The sequence below is a fragment of the Ammodytes marinus genome (genome assembly GCF_949987685.1).
Source record: "Ammodytes marinus genome assembly, chromosome: 10".
NCBI lineage: Eukaryota > Metazoa > Chordata > Actinopteri > Uranoscopiformes > Ammodytidae > Ammodytes > Ammodytes marinus.
In genome coordinates, this window is record NC_137214.1 from 2,285,234 (window position 1) to 2,311,359 (window position 26,126).

General features: G+C 42.4%; 1 protein-coding gene across 1 annotated transcript in view; it reads right to left on the bottom strand.

The window, feature by feature from the left end:
- tenm2a (teneurin transmembrane protein 2a) overlaps nucleotides 1-26,126 on the bottom strand; it is a gene marked incomplete at both ends in the record, with an annotated part of 191,758 nt that overhangs the window by 81,125 nt on the left and 84,507 nt on the right. Inside the window, one exon of the mRNA XM_080035807.1 lies at nucleotides 1,315-1,494. Coding sequence (XP_079891933.1) covers nucleotides 1,315-1,494 — 180 coding nt within the window. The remainder of the gene's footprint in view (nucleotides 1-1,314; nucleotides 1,495-26,126) is intronic.

The following is a 26,126-nucleotide window of genomic DNA, read 5'->3' on the forward strand; positions in this document are numbered from 1 at the left end:
TTTGTTGTCAGTATGCCCGTTCAATTTCAATAAAACTATGGTTAAAGTTAAGTTAAGTTAAGTTATCTTTATTTGTCAGTTGTACACGAGGCACATTGAAATTCGTCTTTTCGCATATCCCCTCTCAAGTTACCACACTTCGGAGGGGGTCAGAGCGCAGGGTCAGCCGCAGTACAGCGCCCCTGGAGCAGTTTGGAGCAAATGTACCTCAAGAGAATTATATAAATACATATTTGGTTGGTGTGTTACATGACTATTACTGAGAGGTATTTGAACACATATCTTAACTAAATTAGCTTTTTTTTCATATTAATATTATTAACTATAGTAATATCTATGGTGTTACGGGTCAATTTCGAGCAACAAGCCTTTTATTACAGCAATAGAATTCCCTGAAGCTCACATGATTGGGAGAGGAGCTGGCTGTCTGTGTTGGCTGACAGTGCACTTGTGATTTCAGTTTTGGCTCTAATTATTGTTTTACAAAATCTTATTTTATAACAACAAAGGTCATCATTTCCACCAGAGCATTTTATATTTTAGTGAAACATTTTTTTAATTTTTAATTTTGTTGAAATAGCGTTTCCTTAGGAAGTCAAAATGCCTTGATGCAACCAACACAAAAGGACGTTTAAAAATGTACTTTCTGTTGAGTGAGCCACAAAAGAAGTAGTAACAAATCATCTAATTGTTCCAGGGACATTACATTTAAATTTTAATTCATACAAGCACCAAGAACAAATGATGTGCAGTACTGCCATACTATCCAAACTACAGTATATCCTATACCTCTAGAAACACATCAGTTAAAGAGAGCCTGTGTAACTTTTGTTGAACAGCTTTTGCTGTCATAAGTGACAATTATGAGACTACTGATATACTTGTATTGTCAGCACAATGAGACAAGATTAAAAAAAAAAAAAAAATGATATCCCCCTCTACCAAAATCATAATATCCACAACTTGCTGTTAAACAATCACCATCCCCCATAAATCTCCAACATGTCTTCTACCATCTCTCAACATGTTACTATTATGTCCCTGGGCTTTGATCCCAAGCCTGGCAAAACTAAATAAAAAGCTGACTACAGAGGAATGCAAGAAAGGAAGAAAAAAGGCAGAAAACAAGATGTGACATTAAATTGAAGCAAAGGATGGCTGGAGCTTTTTACCAATTCAACTACTAAATCTGATCAGGAAGTAGACACGCGATGAGGTAATGGGGTGACGGATGACATATGGACGTATAAATCAAGTGAATGGCAAAGGGGATGGATTCAAATGGATGGATGGGTGGATGGAGAGCTGGCTTACCGGTGGAGGAGGGCTGATGGGCGCGGAGCATGTATGAGTCATCCAGGTGTTGCTCCAGGTGAGAGTGGCTGTGAGAGTTTTTGTCCAGCAGGGGAACCTGGCACTCCCTGATGGGCGGGGCCGGGCCGGGGGAGGGGTGGTGAGGGGCGGAGGACGGGACGGACGGAGGGAGAGGGCGACCTGGAGGGAGGGAGGGAGGGAGGGAGGACAAAACAGATGGATATGACTGACAAGTGATACACAGAAGTGGTGCAACGGATCAACCCTCATGGTTCGGGGCACACGTAATCCGCGGGTTGGGTGAGTATGCGAAAATAAATAAATAAATAAAATAAAAAGCCGGCTTTGTTGTTCACGTGATGGGCGATTGTGTTGTAGTTAGTGGCGATCGTAGCGCAGAATCTAGAACTACTGTAGGCTACTGACGAAAATCACACAACAAATTGTGTAGTAGTAACAAATGTTATTCATTTAGGCTATATTTGGCTGCTCCACCTTAAGGCAGCCCAGCCAGGTCAAGATAGTTTAGTTTCAGTTTTGTTTTCATCTCAGTTTCAAACAGCTGTGTGCATCATCTGATAGGCTAGTGACAGCAGGAGCCAGTGATGATCACTCAAAATAAAATGATAAAATAAAGCTATCTCTTCCTCCCTCTATCTGTCTGTATATCTTTCTCTCTCCACTGCACACTCAGTCACTACTATCCATGGTGAAAGGAAGCAGGATTATAACCTCATTTAGCCCTTTAATTTGTTTTTGAATGTAATATTTCAAGATTCTATTTCAAATAGCCTTTGTGGACACAGGCTATTTTATAATTCACTGTGTATTTTTGAAAAATAAACGACAAAGGTAATTGAAAGCAAAGTCATATTTGTCTTGTTATCTTTGCCTTTTGTATTGTTGTTGATCCAAATTGATCCGATCCGTGACTCAAACACCGTGACACGATCCGAACCGTGAGTTTTGTGGTCCGTTGCACCCCTAACACACAGTAGGGCTGTGCTCACATATCGCTATGGCAATATATCCTGATATTTTAATTCCGTGAGATCTGTATCGTATTGCCAGCTCCAGTATCGATATTTTAGAGAAAAGAAATTCAGGTTTTGAACAGGTGGTGAAGTCCTTGTTAACACACGGCCCTGACACACACACACACACACACACACACACACACACACACACACACACACACACACACACACACACACACACACACACACACACACACACACACACAGACAGATCTACTGACAGATCTGGAATTTGGCTCAGCAAAATTCCATAAAAAGTTTTGCTTCACATAAGAATGATACAATAAATACATTTCACCTCATTCCTAATCCTGACTGGTTTATTTAGCCATGCAGATAGTGTTGCTTTTTTATTGGTCCATCATTTAACATAACTGTCATAACTGAAATGTCTGCCTCTGTCCCAATCCAATTGAGATGAATCAAAATGAATGGCACTTCAAGGTCAACTTATCATTGGAACAAGGGGCGCCCTTAGCTCAGTTGGTAGGGCGTCCCCCCCATGGGCCTCGGCCAGCAGCGGACCCGGGTTTGATTCCAGCCCGCGGTCGTCCTCTGCATGTCACTCCCCTCTCTGCCCCATTTCAACTCTGTCTCTACACTATGGTAATAAAGCACTACTAATAAAGCATAAAAATGCCCAAAAAATATATTAAAAAAATTAAAAAATTAAATTATCATTGGAACTATTTCTCCGTCAAATATACAGCGGCTCTGTGGAGTAGAGCAACTAAAACACTTAAGGTTTTTGAAATAATATTTATTTTGTCTAAAATACATTACACATTAGACATTAGGATGTGCAGAAATCTACCACACCTATCTGCAGGACAAAGCTATTTGTTTTAATTGAGTTGTCTTCACCCTTAAATAAACTATTGTCTGGGAGCATGCTCCTGGTGACATGGAAAGCATTGAGATACAAACACAAACAGCTTGAGGGAATCTGGATAGAATCATCACACAGACTGGTCACCTAGATACATTATGAAGTGACAAAGAGGGTTTAAATAATCAAAGAAGCTATGCTTATTAAATCTCAGTTTCATCTTATTGATTTAGGGACATTTTTATTCCATCCATACAACCACCATGAACAAACGGTACAGGCACTCTGTCTCATGCTTCATCCTCCGTACCACTTGTTGGAGTCAACTCAGTATTTGCAACGCGATCGAAAAGATGAGACAATGTTCTTTCCTTTTAAAATGTTGACTTCAAAAAGCTCTAAACTAAACCGTCTTACGCACGGTGAGCAAACTGTGTAGCTCCCATCAACAGCAGACTCCAAACTGATAAGGTTACATCTCTTACCGTTACACCTACAGTGATGTCATAACATACAAATCATAAATCAAGAAAACAGAAAAAATTACCTATTTATCATTATACATGACTAAATTATGCATGTTTAATCGTTTTAAACATTATGAATTTACATGAAATTACTGTTTTTATTCATTTTTAACAGAATATATTTATTATAAATCAATTATTTACAAATAATGTGTATACTGAGATATTATTATATTTGGGCGACTGTGGCTCAGGTGGTAGAGCGGGTCGGCCGATGATCAAAGGGTTGGAGGTTCGATCCCCGCCCTGCCAGCTGTGTCATAGTTGTTGTGTCCTTGGGCAAGACACTTCACCCACCTTGCCTCGTGTGAATGTCGATAGTTAGCATGCTATCGGTGAATGTGTGTGTGAATGGTAACGTGTAAATGGGAACAGGTCTCCCTTGCAAAAGAGTATTTGGACTCGATGGGATTAACCTAAATAAAGGTTAAAAAAATAAAAATAAAAAATAAATTATCCAAAATATATCTTACCTCTGGAAACACAACTATTAAAGAGTGCCTGTGTAACTTCTGCTCAACAGTCATCGTCACCACAGGTGATAATTAATAGAATATTCATCCAAAATATTTAGTAACATCAGCAAACGCACACACGAATGATGAAATCAGTGAACTGACCAATTAATGCCAGTTTAACATCAAATCCTTCTAGTTTGTCAGCATTAGCCACCATAAGCTAATGTCCAACACAAATCAAACTCCTGAGTGTGTTTAATTGTTCAAAAAATTAAACGTTTGGCTCAAAGAGGAAGAATGTTCTATTTCCTGCTTTGAATTTGACATTGCCCTGCGCTAAAATGAAACGGTAGCATACGACGTCAAGGAACCACGTTCATTGTACGATTGTCCTTTACATGGGTAAGACAAAAGAAAGTTAACAGCCTAAGTCTTTAAATAGTGTGAGCCCTGGGACACGTGGACACAATCAGGCTGTCCCATACACCAGAGAGCCAGCACAGAGGGACAAAGACAATTCACTCTACTCTCCAAAGGCTTGGGAATCAAGGACGAAGACAAATCTAATAAATTCTATTTAGAGACGGCTCAAAATATAGAATAATTATGTCTGCCATATTTGCAGCTCAATCAATCAACAACACGGTAGGAATGAGGCCACCGAGTCCAGCCAATCCAGCGAAGGTTATTACAATGACTAATTAGATAGTCCACCAAAAAGACTCTTTGACACACTGATAATCACTTATTTTTCTCATAATTCCAAATATGTAATGATAGCCCTGGGCGCCAGCTATTTCTTACTTTTCAAACCGCTTAACAAAATAAAAGGTTTTGGTCCTATAGCGATGCCTGTTCTTCACCTTCCACAGTTCAATAAGGGGGTAGAAAATAAAATAGGCAAGCTCCCTCCTTCTTATTTTACCTACTTCATTATTCTTTCTTTTGCCAGTGAAAACATAAAGCAGTTAGAATTCAGCCCCATTCAGTGAGCCCCATGTGCTTTCATCACACCTCCCTAATAAAGAACAAAGAGGGGCAGAACAAAGGAAGAGAACATGACGAGACCTTAAAGCAGGGGTGTCCAAACTACGGCCCACGGGCCGCCCGCTTTTTATTGGCCCGCGGCCGATTTTAAAAATATAATGTAATATGGCCCTTTGAAAAAAAATAAATAAATAAATGTTGTTTTTTTTTTGCATTTCTTAGTTAACCCACTAGTGCAGGGGTGTCAAACACTGATTGATTGGCCCGTGGCACATTTTAAAAATATAATGTAATATGGCGCTTTTAATTTTTAAACAATTTAAATGCACTCATTATATTACAGAGAAATATGTCCCATAAAAGAAAAAGAGCAACAAGCCCATCCCAGAGGACCCTGCATAATATTTTATTTTAAATTAATATTATTATGGAAAATCTATGTGTCCTTCTCCAATAGCTTCTAATTCATCTGACACAGTGTCTCCATTTTTTTTTTCATACAAAATTCTTCAGATTTAGCCTCTTAATTTCCCTCTCAAAGTGCACCAGATTCATGCATTTCACTCCCGGAGGGGCATACCCCCGGACCCCCCTAGGAGGGTCGGGACCTCAGCTGGATACTATTTTCACCCTGTTGGACAGTGGACGCAAAGGCAGAAAACACTGGGTGTATCATTGGCATATAAACAAGAGGGGAAATGTGTCTGTTTAATGTGCAAGGAAAGTGTTGCCGTGAAGAAGGATTACAATTTACGAAGACACTATGAAACTAAACATCAGAGCAGCTACATGTCCTGATAAATGTGTTATTTTTGCAAAGTGGCCCGGCCCTTCGTAGATTTTTCTGTATGTGGCCCTCAGTGAAAAAAGTTTGGACACCCCTGCCTTAAAGAGAAGCTTAACATTCATCATCATATTATTCCTTTCTTTTCTCACTGACAGTTCCTCACAATACAGATGTGTAGCGACTGTTATGTGACATTCAAACCCCATCCCATCACAGAGTATTGATAGAAATCAAACTGTGTAAAAGCCATGCCTTTTTATAGGGGCTTGGTACCCCAACGGAGGAGTCCCGAAAATAGGAACAGCTTGCTTATTTTGGGACCCTATAGTTTTGGCATTGAAATGGGAATAAAACCGGAGCTGAGCCGCACCGAACCGAGCCACTGCGCTTGGTGGAAACGAGGGCTTTAGACGGTGGGACCATATTGCTTACATCAGGGCAACAGTACCTGGGTGAGGGAGGGGATGGGGAGTAAATGCAGACATCCTTTAAGTAGCAAAGTGGTTGGAAAAGGCTGTGTGGCCTAACTTGGCCCATGTATGCTGCCTGAGAATGCAGCACATTAATCATGTCCAAAAACACATTTGAGCCTAAGTGCCACTGTGGCTTTATAGAGATATATTTGATAGAAACGGAGAGGCAGAGTGATGCCTCTGTCCTGCCGTCCAAACGCATCCCGCTCAGGGCTTTGCGTCATGGAAACCAGAGCTAGGATCGATCCACAGCCCCACAGTAACTACACCCCAGAGAGATAGCAGCCTTGTCTTCTGTTTAGGTATGTGTGTGTGTGTGTGTGTGTGTGTGTGTGTGTGTGTGTGTGTGTGTGTGTGTGTGTGTGTGTGTGTGTGTGTGTGCTTATGTCCGGTCAATCTCATCAGCGCAAACAGAGAAAAATGGATAAACAATGGCAAAGCAAAGAGTGTGGCAGAGAGGAGGGCAGAGGAGACAGGGAGAGAGACGGATGGAGGTCATGGGGGTGTAACCAGGGGAACGGAGAGACATGAATGACTGGACAGGACAGTTCAAGAGCTGTGGAGTTATCGCTCATATAAAATAATAATAAAGTCAAAAGTCAAAGTCAAAATTATTTCTATAGCACATTTAAACACAACATCAGTTGACCAAGGTGCTGTACAAGATACAATACAAAATAACATATAAGATACATGAAAAAAAAAGTTAGGAGTGCCAAAGTCTCAACTTGTGTTAAAGGCCAATGCAACAAAAGTGAGTCTACAGCAACGTATTAAACTGTTCAACTTTACAGGGATCCAGGTTCTATTAATAAATAAATCCAGGTTCTATTAATAAATAAATGACAATCTAATAATAAATACATCACTATAATAGAACACATAGAAGGGGGAAAGCAATAGAGGAGGGGATGAGGAAGGGATGAGGCAATAAGAGAGAAAGCCATGGTGGACACAAGAAAATAAAGAGGAAAAAAGGCTATTGATCTAAATGTATCTATCGCTCACCTCAAATGATGGCAGGAGGGATCTGGCTATTTGCATACTTCACAAGGACCTTTAATGAGGCTAGTGGTGACAACAGGCAATGAGAAATGTGTGTGTGTGTGTGTGTGTGTGTGCGTGCGTGCGTGTGTGTGTGTGTGCCCCGGCATAGCTGGACACCTTTTAAGATTGTTTTATCGCCGCGCGGCATGTTTTTTATTGCACAATTTTGCATGTGTGTGTGTGAGCCTCTGCGCATACGGCTGTGTGTATACGGCAGAGCGGTTATTAATATTTTAAATCACTTTAATTACAAAAAAAAAGAAAAAGGATGAATTGCACCAGTTGGCCAAAAGCAATTAAGGAAACTTTAATCTCCTTAGCAATTGTGCTGTGGGGCATCCTTAACTCAAGTCATTTCTGCCCGCTACATTTGTGGAAAGGTCAGTGGAAATGACTTTGTGTTATTAGAACAAAGCTGTGAACAATGAGCTCACGTGCTCTCCTCTCCTCTTCCAAACTATCTGCATACATAGGGCCCTACATACAGTGGAGGAAATAAGTATTTGATCCCTCACTGATTTTGTAAGTTTGTCCACTAACAATGAAATGAACGGTCTATAATTGTAATAATAGGTTTATTTTAACAGTGATAGACAGAATATCAAAAAGAAAATCCAGAAAATCACATAAAAAAAAGATATAAATTATTTTGCATTTCATTGAGTGAAATAAGTATTTGATCCCCTATCAAAACATTGCTTAGTACTTGGTGGAGAAACCCTTGTTGGCAAGTACAGAGGTCAGACGTGTCTTGTAGTTGATGACCAGGGGCCGTATTCACAAAACATTTTAAGGCTAAGAGTAGGTCCTAACGTGCTGATTTAGGAGTAACTCTCAAAAATAAGGGGCGTTTCACTCCTAATTTTAGGACTCCTAACTTTTTTAAATAAGTGTAATTCACAAAGCATTTTAGCGCTAAAACTAGCTCCTAAATCTATGAAAAGCTAGGAGTCCTCGAGAGGACTCCTAAGTCACTAAGAGTAAATCACAGACAACCATTTGATGGTGTTTTGGATAGCTGTAAGGGGTTAATGATCTTAGTAAAGCTATATTTAGAAAGTATAGACACATTTATATTTATTAAATGTATATAATAAAATATTTATTAAGTTCCTTTTCCTGCAGTTGCTTTGGGTTTACGATGCACTGAAAGTTACTGTTGGTGTCACGTTTGGGTTTAATTTCCTACTAGAGGCCTATATGGCGTTTCACAGCATTATGTCTATGCTTCGCAGCATCTCCTCCGTTCCACAGGACCGCTACTGTATAGTTGCGCGTCTCGCCTTTTTCCTTCCGCATGCACTTTACGATTTCGCCGGCTGTTGTTTCTAAATGGTGAATTTCCCGGTTTGTCGTTGTCTGACTATTGCTGCATAGTCCACCATTGAGAGAAATACAGTGAGAGTGCATGGCGTGCAGCTCTTCAATGAGGATATTTTTTCCGATTCAAATAATTGTAAAATTTAAAATGAATAGACCTTTGTGGCGCTATTGTCGGCTAATTGTGAAATAATGTGTGGGAAACCCTGCAGTATCTTGGTTTCATGTTAAATCAGTGTCACTTGTCATTAATTATATATAAAAACTCTTTACTTTAATACAGCGACACAATATGGATATCTCCCACAGTGTTTCTATTATAAATTCACTCTTAGCTCTCATTCCCTCTCAGCCAATCACTGTGGGCATAGAAGGTATGAACATGACATCATCCATAGCAACAGGGTCAACACCGCCCTCTAGACTTAGCTTAGGAGTCCCTCCCATTCCTTAGTAAAAGTTGGTCTTAGCAGCTTTGTGAATAGGTTTTAAGAAATAACTCCTTACTAAGAACTTTTAGTGCTCCTTAGGAGTACTCTTAGTGCTAAGATAAAATGTTTTGTGAATACGGCCCCTGGTTTGCACACATCTCAGGAGGATATTTGGACCACTCCTCTTTGCAGATTCTCTCCTAATCTTTAAGGTTTCGAGGCTGTTGCTTGAGCTTCAGTTCCCTCCACAGATCTATTAGATTAAGGTCCGGAGACTGGCTAGGCCACTCCATGACCTTAATGTGCTTCTTCTTGAGCCACTCCTTTGTTGCCTTTGCTGTATTTTAAGGGTCATTGACGTGCTGGAAGACCCATCCGACCCATGTTTACGGACCTGGCTGAGAGAAAGAGGTTGTCACCCAGTATTTCATGGTACATGGCCCCATCCATAGTTCCCTCGATGCAGTGAAGTCCACCTGTCCCCTTAGAAGAGAAACACCCCCAAAGCATAATGCTTCAACCTCCCTGCTTGACTGTGGGGATGGTGTTCTTGGGGTCACAGTCAGAATTCCTCTTCCTCCAAGCATGGCGAGGCACTATGATACCAAAGAACTTGATTTTGTTCTAATCTGACCACATCACCTTCTCCCAAGCATTCTCTGAGTCGTTCAGGTGTTCATTGGCAAACTTCAGACGGTTCTATAATGTCCCTTCTTGAGCAGGGGGACCATATGGGCACTACATGATTTCATCCATTGCGGCATAGTGTGTTACCAATGGTTTTCTTGGTGACTGTGGTCCCAGCTGCCTTGGGATCATAAACAAGCTCCTCCCGTGTAGAACTGGGCTGATCCCTCAACTTTCTCATGAGCATTGATACCCCACAAGGTGAGATCTTGCATGGAGCCCCAGACCAAGGGAGATTGATGGTCATTTTGTGTTTCTTTCATTTTCGAATAATCGCACCAACAGTTGTCTCCTTCTCACCCAGCTTCTCGCCAATGGTCTTGTAGTCTATTCTGGCCTTGTGCAGATCTACAATCTTGTCCCTGATGTCCTTAGACAGCTCTTTGGTCTTGCCCATGATGGAGATGTTGGAGTTTGATTTATTGACTCTGTGGACAGGTGTCTTTTATACAGGTAACAAGACGAGACAGGTGTGTTTTTATACAGGAAACTAGTTGAGATTAGGAATGTTTTTTTAAAGCACGAGGACTAATCTGTGGGAGCCAGAATTCTTTATGGTTGATAGGGGATCAAATACTTATTTCACTCAATGAAATACAAAATAATTTTTATCTTTTTTTTTATGTGATTTTCTGGATTTTCTTTTTGATATTCTGTCTATCACTGTTAAAATAAACCTAGCTTTAAAATTGTAGACCGTTCATTTAATTGTATGTGGGCAAACTTACAAAATCGGTGAGGGATCAAATACTTATTTCCTCCACTGTACATGACTGAATCCTTCTCTTTGGTCCCCTCTCTCACTCTGTCACTCTACCGCTCGCTCACTTACCCTGCGTTCCAATCCCCATACTTCCCTACTATTTAGTATGCCAGAAAAAGATTTAGGATGTCCCAATACCTGCACGTCAATTGCAGTATGCTGAAATTACAGAAATGCCCCACTAACTCCAATAGCATTTTGGAGTATTCGCCTTTATTCTTGACATTTCTCGATATATTGAAAGAAATATCTTCCTTATCTGATTTTTTTCTCTCCTGTGGCCCTAAAACTCTTCTGTACTTTAGTATGTAGTGTAGTAAAAAGAAAGAGTATGTGAATTGGAACGCAGGGTGAGTGTTGATTAGTGTGAAAAGAAGTGTATCATGGGAGAAAAACTAGGCGTCCTTAAACTGTGGCCGTGTATTAAAGGCATCAAGAGGAAAGTCCCTGGATGATTTCATTATCTCATCAGATACGCCTTCACAGCTTGCTTTAGGAACCTGTCTGTGCAAAATGAGCCCAAACTGCTCCGACTGATTTGAGACTGCATGGGGGATTGTATGGGTAAGTCAGCTCCAACCTTTACACACTATGTATGAACAGGCTGCTTAAGACAAGCCAACACGCAAGGTGATGACCCATCCCATGTGCTCTATGAGCTGCTGCCTTCATCAGTCATACTGAAGGAGCTTGGCCTGTTGCTCTGCTACTGTGTGTCTCTATTGAATCATCTCAATATGAGTCTGCTGCAATCCATTGTTTCTCCATCAAGTAGAACTATTCAGAGAGAATTGTGATATTTACCACAGTGAATGCACCATAATCAGTTTGGTTGTAATACACAGGAGTTTACAAGAGGTTGTTAAAACCTAGCTTTATTGTTTTCTCTGTGTCCCCCCCTAACCCTAACCCCACAGACACTCTGTCTCTGTCCCCCACACACACACACCCTGTCTCTCTCTGCCCCCCCCCCCACACACACACCCTGTCTCTCTCTGCCCCCCCCCCCACACACACACACCCTGTCTCCCTCTGCCCCCCCCACACACACACACCCTGTCTCCCTCTGCCCCCCCCCACACACACACACCCTGTCTCCCTCTGCCCCCCCCACACACACACACCCTGTCTCTCTCTGCCCCCCCCCACACACACACACCCTGTCTCCCTCTGCCCCCCCCCCACACACACACCCTGTCTCTCTCTGTCCCCCCCCACACACACCCTGTCTCTCTCTGCCCCCCCCCACACACACACACCCTGTCTCCCTCTGCCCCCCCCCACACACACACACCCTGTCTCTCTCTGCCCCCCCCCACACACACACACCCTGTCTCCCTCTGCCCCCCCCCCCCACACACACATACACACACACACTGTATCTCTCTGCCCCCCCCACACACACACACCCTGTCTCCCTCTGCCCCCCCCCACACACACACACCCTGTCTCCCTCTGCCCCCCCCCCCCACACACACATACACACACACACTGTATCTCTCTGTCCCCCCACACACACCCTGTCTCTCTCTGTCCCCCCTCCCCCCCACACACACACCCTGTCCCTCTCAGTCCCACACACACGCACACGCACACACACACACACACACACACACACACACACACACCCCGTCTCTCTCAGTCCCACACACACACACACACACACCCCGTCCCTCTGTCCGTCCATCTGTGTGAGGTGAGTATCGGTCGGCCCCGGCAGAGTGGAGCGACAGCTGGAGCCCACTCAGACAAGGAGAGACAAATTACCCCTCTAACGAGAGCCATTCATCATGTCTTCATCTCTACCTTCCCTCTCATCCCTCTCTTCCTCCTCCACTCCTCCACGTCAAACGCAGCAGCACACCTGGACGGCCACTCACAACAACTCAAAGACTTTGCCCAAAAAAACGCCGCTTCTCTCTCCTGTTGCTTTTTGCTTGAGTCAGTCAGCCAGCAGCATGCCCTTCTATGGAGATGACAGGGGGAGAATGGAGGGATGACATGGGAGAAACAACCAGATAAGGGAGATGTGAAATGATGGAGTGAGCGCTGGAAGAGGGAGGAAGACGGAACGACACACCCACATGCTGGCACACGCACAGACTCATTACCATGGCTGCTGTCAGCACAGATGTTTGACTGAGGGGGAGCTGTCAATCAGGCCGTGTGTGTGTGTGTGTGTGTGTGTGTGTGTGTGTGTGTGTGTGTGTGTGTGTGTGTGTGTGTGTGTGTGTGCGTGTGTGTGTGATAGTGTCTGACAGTGATCTGAGGGCTATTTAGCGATGACAGCTGCTGACACAATGGGCCCCATTTCTGTATTTATCTATACAGTGCAGTCTGTCTCTTCCATCTTATCTCTCTTCCTGACCCCCCCCCCCCCACACACACACACTTCACCTCTTTTCTTCCCAATCATTGCCTCCTGTTTCCTGTTATCAAGTCTTTTTGTAATATTCCCACACTAAGCTTGACTGTGGCAAGATGCACACCTGTTGTTGTTTGTATGAATGAGCAACACATGGATGTCGCGTGCTAACTAAAGGAATGCTCTGAGTTGATGATTCTTTGAATGTTTTCTCCCACCACCTCCCTTTCCTCTCCTTTCATGATGCGTGACACACACACACACACACACACACACACACACACACACACACACACACACACACACACACACACACACACACACACACACACACACACACAGCCTGCCTCTGATGCTGGGTGATATTTTCTAACTCGGAAAAGGTGATACTGGTTTACTCAATTTAAGTTTTTTATATTTAAGATTTTAAGTTTTACAACTATTTTTGAGGACATTATGGAAAGTGAGGTCATTTTGGCAAGTTCTCATTTTGGGACAGTTAAAGGGCTGTTTGAGGGTTAAGAATAGGTTGTAAGGTTCAGGTATGAATAGTTTTATGTTAGGGTTAGGTTAAAGGGCCAGGGAATGCATTAATTAAATGAATGTCCTCACAAGTATACTTATACAAACATGTGTGTGTGTGTGTGTGTGTGTGTGTGTGTGTGTGTGTGTGTGTGTGTGTGTGTGTGTGTGTGTGTGTGTGTGTGTGTGTGTGTGTGTGCCTATACATAGCATTAGAATGCGGCAGCACACACACAAACTGTCCATTGTTGGAGATGTCCACTGTGTAACTTGGGGCAACCGTGAGCCTCGCATTACCATATAAATTACATCCATGTTTCTGCTGCTGCGGTGGATTGATGGTATTGTTATGGATTCTACATTGGAGCCCTCATCGAAAACAATCAAAATAAATAGCCCCCTTCTCCACACACACGCAGACACACCCGCACACATCCACATGTACACACACACTCCCTCATAAGTGAACGCACACACATACACACAAGCATGTGCTCATGAAAACACATACAATCACACACAGCCCCTCGACCTCAGGTGTAGAGAGATAGACCCCCATCCTCTCAGCCCTGCATTAGCCCTGAACATGTCTTCTGTAGATCTGCAAAGAGGGTATTATCTGTTCATACAACCCAGTTCATGCATGCACGCACGCGCGCACGCACGCACGCACACACACACGCACACACACACACACACACACACACACACACACACTATAACTATACTATTTGCTTTTGCTTTGTTCAATAAAATGCTTGCCGTCTATTTGTGAATCAATTTGACAGCAGGAGCAAACACATAAATAAAAAAGCTTCTGGGCAGAAACACAATAAATGATAAATCAGCAGCAAAACAATAACATAGAAGTGATATGAAATGTATTAATGGACTCACAAGGCCCTCAAAATCAGATCTGCTGGAGCTTTTAAAAAAAATTCTAACCAATTATTTCCAATCGTGTTAATCAAATGATAAATTACAGTGAAAGCTACAAGAATGCTGAACAATCTTCTAATACATTGGTCAAAAGCATTTTTTTTGGCATTTTTTTCATGCTTTATTGATAGTGTAGAGACAGAGTTGAAATGGGACAGAGAGGGGAGTGACATGCAGAGTACGACCGCGGGCTGGAATCGAACCCGGGTCCGCTGCTGGCCGAGGCCCATGGGGGGGACGCCCTACCAACTGAGCTAAGGGCGCCCCAAAAAGCATTTTTTAACATGATTGTAAGTTCAAGTGTTCTATATAGGTGGAAGCAGATTGTATGATACCAGCTACGCTGCTTCCATGTTTTGCTCTGGGTTCAAAGTGAAGTAAGGACATGCTGTTTGCGTGTGGAGACAGCACTTGGTAAAGACACTTTGAGAAAATCTTCTTAGATTGATATTATATCTGGAAGAGTAATATCTGTGTGCTTGTTATCTAGAATGGAGGAAGCTTTCAGATGTTGCTTTTCCTCCAATCTGCTTCGCTGCTAAAGCAAAATGCAGAACGTCTTGTGACATGTTTCGCAAAATTGTGAAGCAGAGATAACATGGTGTGGACATGAATTATGAGGAGATTACCAGGAAAGGATTAGGTCCTCCAGAATCAGCACACATTTCTTTCTACATGGTCACCATCTTGTCATGCAATAAAAGCTTAGTTACAGTTAGATTCAAGTTAAAGAGAAACTTTGATTCAATTTGTAATTAATGTTGAAGATAGAAGTAATGATTTGACCAAAATATGATTCACTGAAGCTTTAATGTGAGGTTTACACCTATTCACAGCAGCATACACTTACGCTCTGATAGGTCCACCTTCTGCCTGGTTACAGACTTGCAAAGAACACACACCGTATTTGAATTTTTTAAATGGGGCTCTTTCCATATTGGTGAGGTGGACAAAAAAAAACGACATCACCCACAGAAAGCAGAAACACACACTTGACAACACACTCACACACACACACACACACACTTTCAACTGCACACACAGCTGCCAAGACAAATACCTCTTCTATATAGCGGGGTTTAATTGAACAAAAAAACAGCAATTGCTGTGGTTACTATGACAATACAGTTCCGTAAAAAAAACTAAAAGAAAAAATACCAGAACAGCTGAAAATCAAAGAGACGCAATTAAAAGAAAAGGAAAGAAGATTTGAAAGGGAGGACTGAAGTGACAGCTAGGAGAGAGAGAGAGAGAGAGAGAGAGAGAGGAGACAGTAAGTGAGCCCGATTTGTTTCTGTGCATGGATCTAGCAGCGTGCGACCTTGTGCTGATAGAGATAGCGTGTTGTACCGTAATCTCATGAATAAACTCAATTTCAATGAAGCCTTTTTTTTGTGCGATGTTAAATCACGTGAAGGATGTCTGTGTGTGTGTGTGTGTGTGTGTGGGTGTGTGTGATTGTGAGACGGTGTGCTTGAAGGGCTGAGTCAGTGGTCTCCTTTGACGATTAGAAAAAACACACACACACACACAAATGCATGCGCACACACACACACACACACACACACACACACACGCACGCGCACACACACACGGGCACACACACACACACACACACACACACATAGAGCCCCATAGATGTGGGATCAGCCCAAATAGGGGTGATGTATTTAGAGCGTGTGCATAATGACTATACAGTATATACTGTGGCCTGTTGCTGAGAAAAAACCTTGTCTCTCAGTCTTTGATGTTCTGCAGCTTCTATTTATAGTAGGAGCAGAACAAAGCATGGAGATATGAAGAAGACAATAAGCCACATTATATTCCCTCTAACTGGCTTATTGTAAACGTATCTCTCTCTCTCTCTCTCTCTCTCTGTCTCTCTCTCTCTCTCTCTCTCTCTCTCTCTCTCTAAGGTGAACAGGCTGCATTTTATACACTCTGGGCCAAATTTACTGAATCTTTTGGGCCTTGGTTCAGACACACTCTCCCTGCATTCCAATACTCATACTTCCATACTATTTAGTATGCCAGAAAAAGATTTAGGATGTCCCAATACATGGAGTATTCATCTTTATTCTTGACATTTCTCGACATAATAAATCTTCCTTATCTGATTGTATTTCTCTCTGTACTTGGACTCTGGAAGCAGCCTCGCTGGTGTCATACAATCTGCTTCCACCAACACTTGAACTTACAATAATGTTAAAAAATGTTTTCCCCCCAATGTATTAAAAGATTGTTCTGCATTATTGTACAGTTGCTGTCACTGTATTTTCTCATTTGAATAACACATTTGGAAATAATTTGTTAGATTTTTTTTGAAAGATGTGTGTGTATGTGTTATTCATAAAAAAGCCAAACGGTGTGGTCCAGGGTACACCTTCCTTTAAACAGATAAAGCTAATCTTTGGGCAGCTTTCAAGCTCTATCGATAGTTTGGAGAGACAGAGATGAAAAAGGAGGCGTGCTTATATGCACATGCATTTGAAGGAGAACAAATAACATGAGGCTAAAACAACTGGTCTGGCTAACTCTGCAGGATTTTACAAAGGTTATTTCCTACTATTTAAGTCCAATGTTACAGAGGGGTTCTCTTTTATAAAACAAACTCTGGGGCAGAGTGCATCATTAAAGGTTCAGTAAGTGGAATGGTGAGACGGGTGCTGGTTTGTAGCGTTCTCTCTTCTGATTGGTTATCAGTAGTGGGATCCCCGAAAAATGTATTTGCAGATTACATGCTGAGCGGGTGACTGAAGCTGCATTCCATTAGTAGTTGCACTTCCCCTTGTTCATTTACCCTCAGCCCTTGGTATGACGTGACAGCATACGTTGCACGGAGGGAACTTGGAGAGCGGAGGGAGACTGGGCGGGGGAGGAGCGGGGGATTTAAATGGAACCCACTTGCCCTTGTACTCGCAATGGACCGTCAGTAGGTAGTTCAGAATGCAAATAATACAGAATTATAACATTCTGCTCAGGTAGCCTATATTGCAGAAAGCCATTTCCATAGCATAACAAACATTGAATTTCGACACGGTAACTCAGATTATCAAGATATTGTTACTTACACATGTAAATAGTTTGCTCCGACATATTTTCTTATTTATGTTATTTTCAACCAAAAACATTTGTTTTAAATAGTCCTCTAATTGGCAGCCATCGGTGTTATAGCAGCAATGTGTAAACTGCAATACATTCACTGGATTGTTTCTATGGAAATAGGATAGGCTAATTGAGGCGTTTTGGAATATATATTTATATATATTTGTCCTGCGGGTGGCCACGATGTCCCTAAAAGCATACAGTCTACCGGAAAATAAAAGAAGAAGAATAAGACGAACTGCAATGCACTGTGGGTGATATCCACCTCGGAGTGACCATGGATGTTCACTCGATCACTCAGCCCTCCGAGGGTCTATATCACGAAGTTCACTTCAGTTTCCAGACAATTGGAACGACACTTAAGATGGTGGCGGGGATTCCCCCGAGGGCAAGTGAACGAGGGCATGTTGAACGGGTATTGGAACGCAGGGTGATAGATCGGTTTTATGAAACGCGCACACTATATAAGTGATCACTGTATGAATAAAGAGCGATTAACACTTATATTAACATAAATATATATCGCTTACTTCACCCTTAAGGATAGATCAAGAATGTTGCTGTTTGCCCGCTTTTTGTGTGGCTATACACATCACAGTGCTTTGTATTTTATAGAGAACTTTTCCTTTGTGTAACTTTTAATACTCTGTCATTTCCCCCAGAGCTGGTTTAAGTACTTCAAAGTCCCTGACTTTACAAAGCTTTCTGTAAATAGGTAAATAACAATTCTATCAGAGTAGACGGCCAATTTATTTTCGACCAGTAAGGGTTTAATTGAGGGCTTGACGTTATTGGAATTCACATTTTGGATAAAACAAAAAAAAATGATTTTGTGAAGCTGGCTGCTGAACCTTTGAGGGCCTTCATCACTGTGAGTGTGCTTAGGAGGCGGTTCTAATCACTGCTTGCGTTATTAACTGCTGCCTTAGTACATCACATGTTAATTACTTGCAGATTGGAAGCTCAGACAGAATGAACGACGCATATAAAAGCTTACGCCACACTTTCATGGATGTACAACATGACCGTGGCCCTGCGATCTCACAGCCTCCCTCCCCTTCAACGTGTGTTTGGGTGCGTGAGTCTGGAAGGTAAGAGCAATTTTGGGATTACCAACGCATGCCTAGGCCCTTAGAACCCTATTTACCTATAACATCCATCCATTTCATCTGTTTATTTTCACAGCGAGAATTCACAATGGTCACACGGCCTCACAATAAGCACAGCTTGCATCAGATGACATCAGCTGACTCGGAGGAATATGGAAGTCCCTGTGCTGATGGACTTAACAGGCAGTGGTGCGTCTAAGTGTTTGCCTGGGTGTGTGTATTAGCACAGCGCTTGTTTGTTGTGCACCGTTTCCCACACACTCTCCTTGCAAACGTGATGCAACTCTCCAAGGCGCAACCTGCAAACCCATTTAGCTCATAAACAGTTGTGCCGAGCCAAGCACAGGCAAAATAGTTTACTAGGCACAAGAGGAAAAACAGACAGAGCAGTCAAAATGTTCAACATTAGGCTATTAGTCCCCCCCTCCTCGCTATCAAGTACAGACCTGGGAGACAAATAAGAAATGCTAATCTTTGTAGGACGAAGCTAAGGCACTCAGTTTTAAGCTGAGAGCGCCGAATGAGATTTTTAATTACTGCATGACCTGGGGTATATTAGCACATATTAATGAGGATCATTAACCTAGAGGTAACTAAGACCCCTCCTCCTTAACTACAACTGATAGCACCTCTGCTGTCTGACTCACTCAGATATCAGTGTGTGTGTGTGTGTGTGTGTGTGTGTGTGTGTGTGTGTGTGTGTGTGTGTGTGTGTGTGTGTGTGTGTGTGTGTGTGCGTGTGTGCATGCACGCACAAATGGGAGTGTTTTGGTGCTCTTGGGGACGTTTTTGTCCTTTCGCACTTTTTTTACGCTCTTTTTTGTGTATAACTTTGGCTGTGCTTATGTTAGCTGAAATATTTTTGGCCAGGGATTTTTTTTTTTCAAATATTTTGTTTATTTCTACTCAGCAACTTTGTACCATCTATTATAAAGGCTGTACACTTTTTTGTTCCTCTCAGCTCCCTAAGGACGTTTTTGTCCCCTATTGACTCCCATTCAAAATGGCCTTTTTTCACCAATTTGATCCTGCTGTCATTACAGCATAAAATATTTTTTTCAATGATTTTATGCTTTCATCCTAGACACAAAGCATCAAAATTGATCATTTTCAACACCATCAAAATTTTGAGCCATTTCCCTATATTTGGCATAGGGTTGAATTACAAGCATTTTCCAGGTTTTCGGTCCTGCCCCCCACAGTGCAATAGAAAAAAAAAATTCAACCTAAATGGTGTGAGTGTGTTGGTAGGGATGCTAGTGTGAGGTGCATATGTGTGTATTGAGAAAATATAGTGTGTGTGTTTGTGTACACACAGCCAAACTTTACAAACTCAAACGTGTATGGAAAAAATGGCCCAATTTAAACTTTATTTTTTCAAACCATAGCCATGATGACAAACACATGTAAATTTGATGATATTAGGCAATAATCCAACACTTAAGACACCAAAATAGCTTTTTTAGCCTTATCTAGCTCGATCATTTATTTTCTCCAGTTTTTTTTGAGGATCAAATATGCTCCCTAAAACCATTTTTGTACTATTTTGTAATTTTTTAGAGTTGCAGGCCTAAACATAAGAAATATGAGAAATTAATGGAAAGTGTGGATCCATATGGATACCTTAGGGTTGTGTCTGTGTGTGTGTTGTGAAATTACTGTGTGTGTATGTGTGTGTGTCTTTGTGCGCATGCATATGTGTGCAGCTGTAATGTGCAATTTGTGGGTTTTCAGGTGGCTGCAGGTTTACTTTGTTACTTTGTTGACATCATCAAAGAAACTGGAATTAAAAGGTCAAAAGCAACTAACAATGAATGAATATTTGATATTTATGTAAAGAGGTCAAGTGGGATAAAAGGTTTTAAAAAAAAAAGTAGAAAAAAATATTACTGTATAATGTTTTTAGGGCAGTTTATAGGGAGAGGATGAGTGTGAGTATTTATTTGCATCTGTGACTGCACAAATACTAAACATATATCAAAAGCAGTTTTATTGCAAATCATTAACATATCCTAGAGTCTAATTATCCCACTCAAAAAAATCCACTTTGCATCTATTATATGAGAAATTTTTCAATTATTGTGTTTTTTTTTAATAAAAATGGCTCACGTCATCACATAAGCATGCATGTAAAGGGTTAAAAGCAATTACAAATGAATGAATATTTGATATGTATGTGAAGAGGTCAAGTGGGATAAAAGGTTTTAAAAAAAAAAAGTAGAAAAAAATATTAATGTATAATGTTTTTATGGTAGTTTATAGGGAGAGGACGTTTTTGTCCTCTAAGGTCATGAGAGGGAGTATTTATTTGCATCTGTGACTGCACAAATACTAAACATATATCAAAAGCAGTTTTATTGCAAATCATTAACATATCCTAGAGTCTAATTATCCCACTTAAAAAAATCCACTTTGCATCTATTATATGAGAAATTTTTCAATTATTGTGTTTTTTTTAAATAAAAATGGCTCACGTCATCACATAAACTTGCATGTAAAGGGTTAAAAGCAATTACAAATGAATGAATATTTGATATGTATGTGAAGAGGTCAAGTGAGATAAAAGGTTTGTAAAAAAAAAAGTAGAAAAAAATATTAATGTATAATGTTTTTATGGCAGTTTATAGGGAGAGGACGTTTTTGTCCTCTAAGGTAACCAAGGCGTAGTAAAAGTTAAGGATACCCAAGGGTTAAAAAAGAAATAGTTCACAGATTTCACAGATTTACTCCATCCTTTGTAATAAACAGCACGTCCTTGGTAAAAGTAAATACCTGGAGTCAATCTCTTTTTTACAGCTATGAAATGATAGTACTAAAAGGCCTGCTGAACTCTGGGTCAAAAACGTCCAGCGCTGAAAACAGGAACCTTGTTTTGTAACGTTAAGGGTTTTGTACTCAGTGGTTGCAGATGAAAGCTGGCAGGGACATGCCAGCATCTAGCTACAGCACAGAGCAGGATAATAGATGAGCAGAAGGACTCAACCATTTGAATGGACATATACAAAGGTCAAGGTCATTTCAATGGATTTATAAGAAGACACACAGGACAGGAAAGGAGAAGGCTTCTGTCCAGCTCTCTCCACCACTACCACTACTGAGGTGGAACAGAGAAGGGTCCGTGTTCCACCCCCTGCCCTGCAAAAGCCAGGGACAATACTGATGTCATCCACCAACAATGGTCCTACACACACACACACTCCAGCATCCCATTCTCCAAACCCATGTGTCATCTTCAGTCTTGTATAGTGCCATTAGGCTGCAGTCTCAGTGGTATAGAGGCAGATGCTTTTATCTCAGAAGAGGGCGGACCGGCTGTATTTGGCTTGTAACATTTGCTAAAGCACAAACACGCGCGCACGCACACACACACACACGCACACACACGCACACACACACACACGCACACACACACACACACAATCTGAAACTCCTTTGCGCACACTCAGATGCCTGTGCAAAGATACACTTAGGCACACATACTCTCCCTTATCTCTTATACACTGTCCATTTCTCTCTACTCTCTCTCTCTCTCCACTCTCTCTCTCTCTTTCTCTCTCTCTCTCCTGTCTCAGCAGTTTATCCTTTCATCTTTACATAACCGCGTGGTCCCTTAGTGACCTGATCTCAAACCAGTTGTTCACAGTGTACACACGCAACGCAGCAGCTAATCCGCAGTGCAGGGAGCCCATCCAGCCCGAGCCTTGAATCTGTACTGCAAATATATCTCCCATCTCTCTACTCGGGTCCATATAAAAATACCAACAAGATGATAAGCACAGGGCCAGTGTGGAGGGGATTCAGCTGCACTGATACACACACATAGGGGATTCTATATTGAAATATAGGGCAGAGGGAAAGCGCCTCATTTTTTGCAGGGAATCCATAGAAAGAAGAAGGGCTGTGCAGTTGTTGAGAGTTCGGGGTGGTTACATGCACAATGGAGGCAATCACTTGAGCAGTATATGCTATTCTGGCTGGTGCTAAAATGGAATAATGGGGCATAATATGGCTCTCTGGTAACCTTTAACATTATCTGATGGTTATAGTATGGCTGGGTGCACCATATATACTGTTCACACACAATGGGTTAGAATTGAGTCAATGGTAAGTGGGGGCTGTGGTACATTTTTATGTAAAGAGTGTGTGTGTGTGTGTGTGTGTGTGTGTGTGTGTGTGTGTGTGTGTGTGTGTGTGTGTGTGTGTGTGTGTGTGTGTGTGTGTGTGTGTGTGTGTGTGCCAGCCAGTATGCATCTAGCCTCAGTACATGGTGCATTAATTGCCATTCCCACTGGTGGTCAGAGCCAGTGCAGGCCTCCTATGGGACATGATGTGCACCTTCATTAGACTGTACTGATCATCAGGCTGCAGCACCAACACAGGCTGCTCTGCTCCCCTCCTCTTTCATCACTTCTTCTTCCTCTTCTTCCCTTCCCCTGCTCCCTCGCTTCTCGCACATTCTGTTTCACTTCTATTTTTTTCTTCTACTTTTGCAATATTTCTCAACCCGACCCCGCAGTAAACTTTGTTCAACTAGCCCTTTGTTCCAATCCCCATACTACATACTATTTAGTATGCCAGAAAAAGATTTAGGATGTCCCAATACATGCACGTCAATTGTAGTATGCTGAAAATACACAATTGCCCCACTAACTCCAATAACATTTTGGAGTATTCGTCTTTATTCCTGACATTTCTCGACATAATGAAAATAAATCTTCCTTATCTGATTTTGTTTCTCTCCTGTGGCCCCTTAAACTCTTCTGTACTTTAGTATGCAGTGTAGTAAAAAGAGTATGTGATTTGGTACGCAGGGTAAGTCTTTATTTCATGGCCAAACGGATTAGAAAGAGCTGTAGAAATGTATGCAGAAAGTTGGTGGACTATATAGCTGGACTTAAAGACTGTGTGTGTGTACTTGGGCCCCTATGCTGCTCCACAGTGTATCCCTGCTCCCTCCATTTGTTCTGGCTTATGATTTCTGCCCCTGCCCTCTCATCCTTCAACATATCTGTCACTTTACCCCCTCCCTCCCCCGTACACTTCCTCTCTCGCTCTTTTTTCACTTTCATTCTCATCAGCCTTTTTTCCTTTGCTCATTATCTCTCTGTTAATACGTCTCACTGTCTCGATCATTCCTATAGTGCTAGTGGATCTCTTCCCCCCCCCCCCCAGGAGGAGGTATAGCTTCATACTAGCACTCCACAGACCCCCCCACCCCAACCCTCCTCTCTCTCTCTCCCTGCCTTTCTGCGCAGTGGGATGAGAGATGCCAGCTGGAGGAAACAAGAGAGAAATGGGCCCAATTACAGCAGGGGGGAACCAAAAGTTGGCTAATTAGCTCTAATGCGCTAACAAACTGCTTTTGCACCAAGAACCATCTCTCTCTGTCACATGGCACACACATGCATGAGAAACTTCCATTAGCATGCAGTGCCACCACAAAGAAAGAAGTGCGTATACAACACACACATACACACGCACACACGTACGCACACACACATATACACACACACACACACACACACACACACACACACACACACACACACACACACACACACACACACACAGAAACAAGCTCACATGCCCACGCAAAAAAAAGCACGCAGGCCCTACTTGCTCAGCTGTATTTACCGCCAGGGCAATATGTTGATTGCGTTAGAGAGGCTGATTATTGCACAGTGACAGTAAAGGAAACAAATGTCTTTCATAGGCAGGCATCTATCTCAGTGAGAGGGGCTTCTAGCTATAGACTAGAGCAGCAAATGACTGCGCTATGTTCAGCTATGACACACAAAGAGAGAGGGAGCAGGAAGAGGAGGAAGAATACACAGAAAAAGAGAAGAGTGATTGCAGAGATGAGGTGAAGAATGAACCGAAAAAAAACTTTAGAGGAGCGACAGATTGAGAGGGGGAAAAAGGATAAAGGGATGAAATGAGCGTGAGGATGGATGGAGGAGAAGAGGAGACAGGAGATGGATAGGGAGCCATGCTCAGGGTTTTGTACCGAAGCTGAGAAACACTGTTTTCCCCTACAAAGGGATAATGGTGGTTAGAGGCAGGAACAATAGCTTTATCTAGAGCATAGATGGTATCTGGGGTAAAACACAGACACGTACATGTCACACAAACACACACGCACGCGCACACACACGCGCACACGCACACACACACACACACACACACACACGCACGCACGCGCGCACACACACACACACACACACACACACAAATACATATGAGTAGGAAGGGAGAAAGCGTCACTTAAAGTCATCGTTAGTCTCTCATCCCTCTCAATGACTCTTGAAATCATCCAGGATTACCAGGCTTGATAAGAAGTGCCTTACATACAGTATGTGTGTGATAAAACACATGGAGGTCATACACACACACACACACACACACACACACTCGAGTCACATACTCCACACCTGCTTACAGGCAGGAAAATGCCAATTCTCTCTGCACCATTCCCTTGCATCACTCCTTTCACTCCTTTTCCTATGTCCCTCTCTCACACCTCATTAGTGATGCTAATACCCCAAGTAATAGAGGACACCATACACAGTGTGAGTGTGAGTGTGTGTGTGTGTGTGTGTGTGTGTGTGTGTGTGTGTGTGTGTGTGTGTGTGTGTGTGTGTGTGTGTGTGTGTGTGTGTGTGTGTGTGTGTGTGTGTGTGTGTGTGTGTGTGTGTGTGTGTGAGTGAGTGTGTAAGGGAATGCGTCTAGGAAGGGGAGATGAGTTTCCCCCTGTGATCCCATTTCTCAGTCTGGGCCTTTCTCTCCTCGCTGCCGCTGGGAGAAAATCCGATGGAAATGTAATCACAATCAGTTAGGGTCCGGACGAGGATGGACACACACACACACACACACACACACACACACCCCTCCACACACACATGCACCCACACACCCCCCCACACACACACGCGAGTGCACCCACACCCACCCACACACACACAAACGTGTGCACCCACACACACACAAGAAAACACACACACACGTGCACACAGAGACACTCACACACACACACACACACACACACACACACACACACACACACACACACACACATACACAAGCACACACACACTCTCACACACACGTACAAACATACTCTCTATTCCACTACCGCAAGGGAGCCATGCAGAAAATTGTTTTGGACATGGTGATGAGGAGAAGGGGTGTGGTGAGGTGGGGAGGGGAGGGGGGGAAACTTTTTAATTTAAATTTTTAATGTAAAATATCATTCAAAGGGGTAAAGTTAAGCTTCTCATTATACTTGCTTCTTTATTACACACACGGCACATCAGTCTCTGGCTACTGTATCCTGAGAAATATATGCACACATGGCTCACACACACACATACACACACACACACACACATACACACACACACACACACACACACACACACACAGTGAA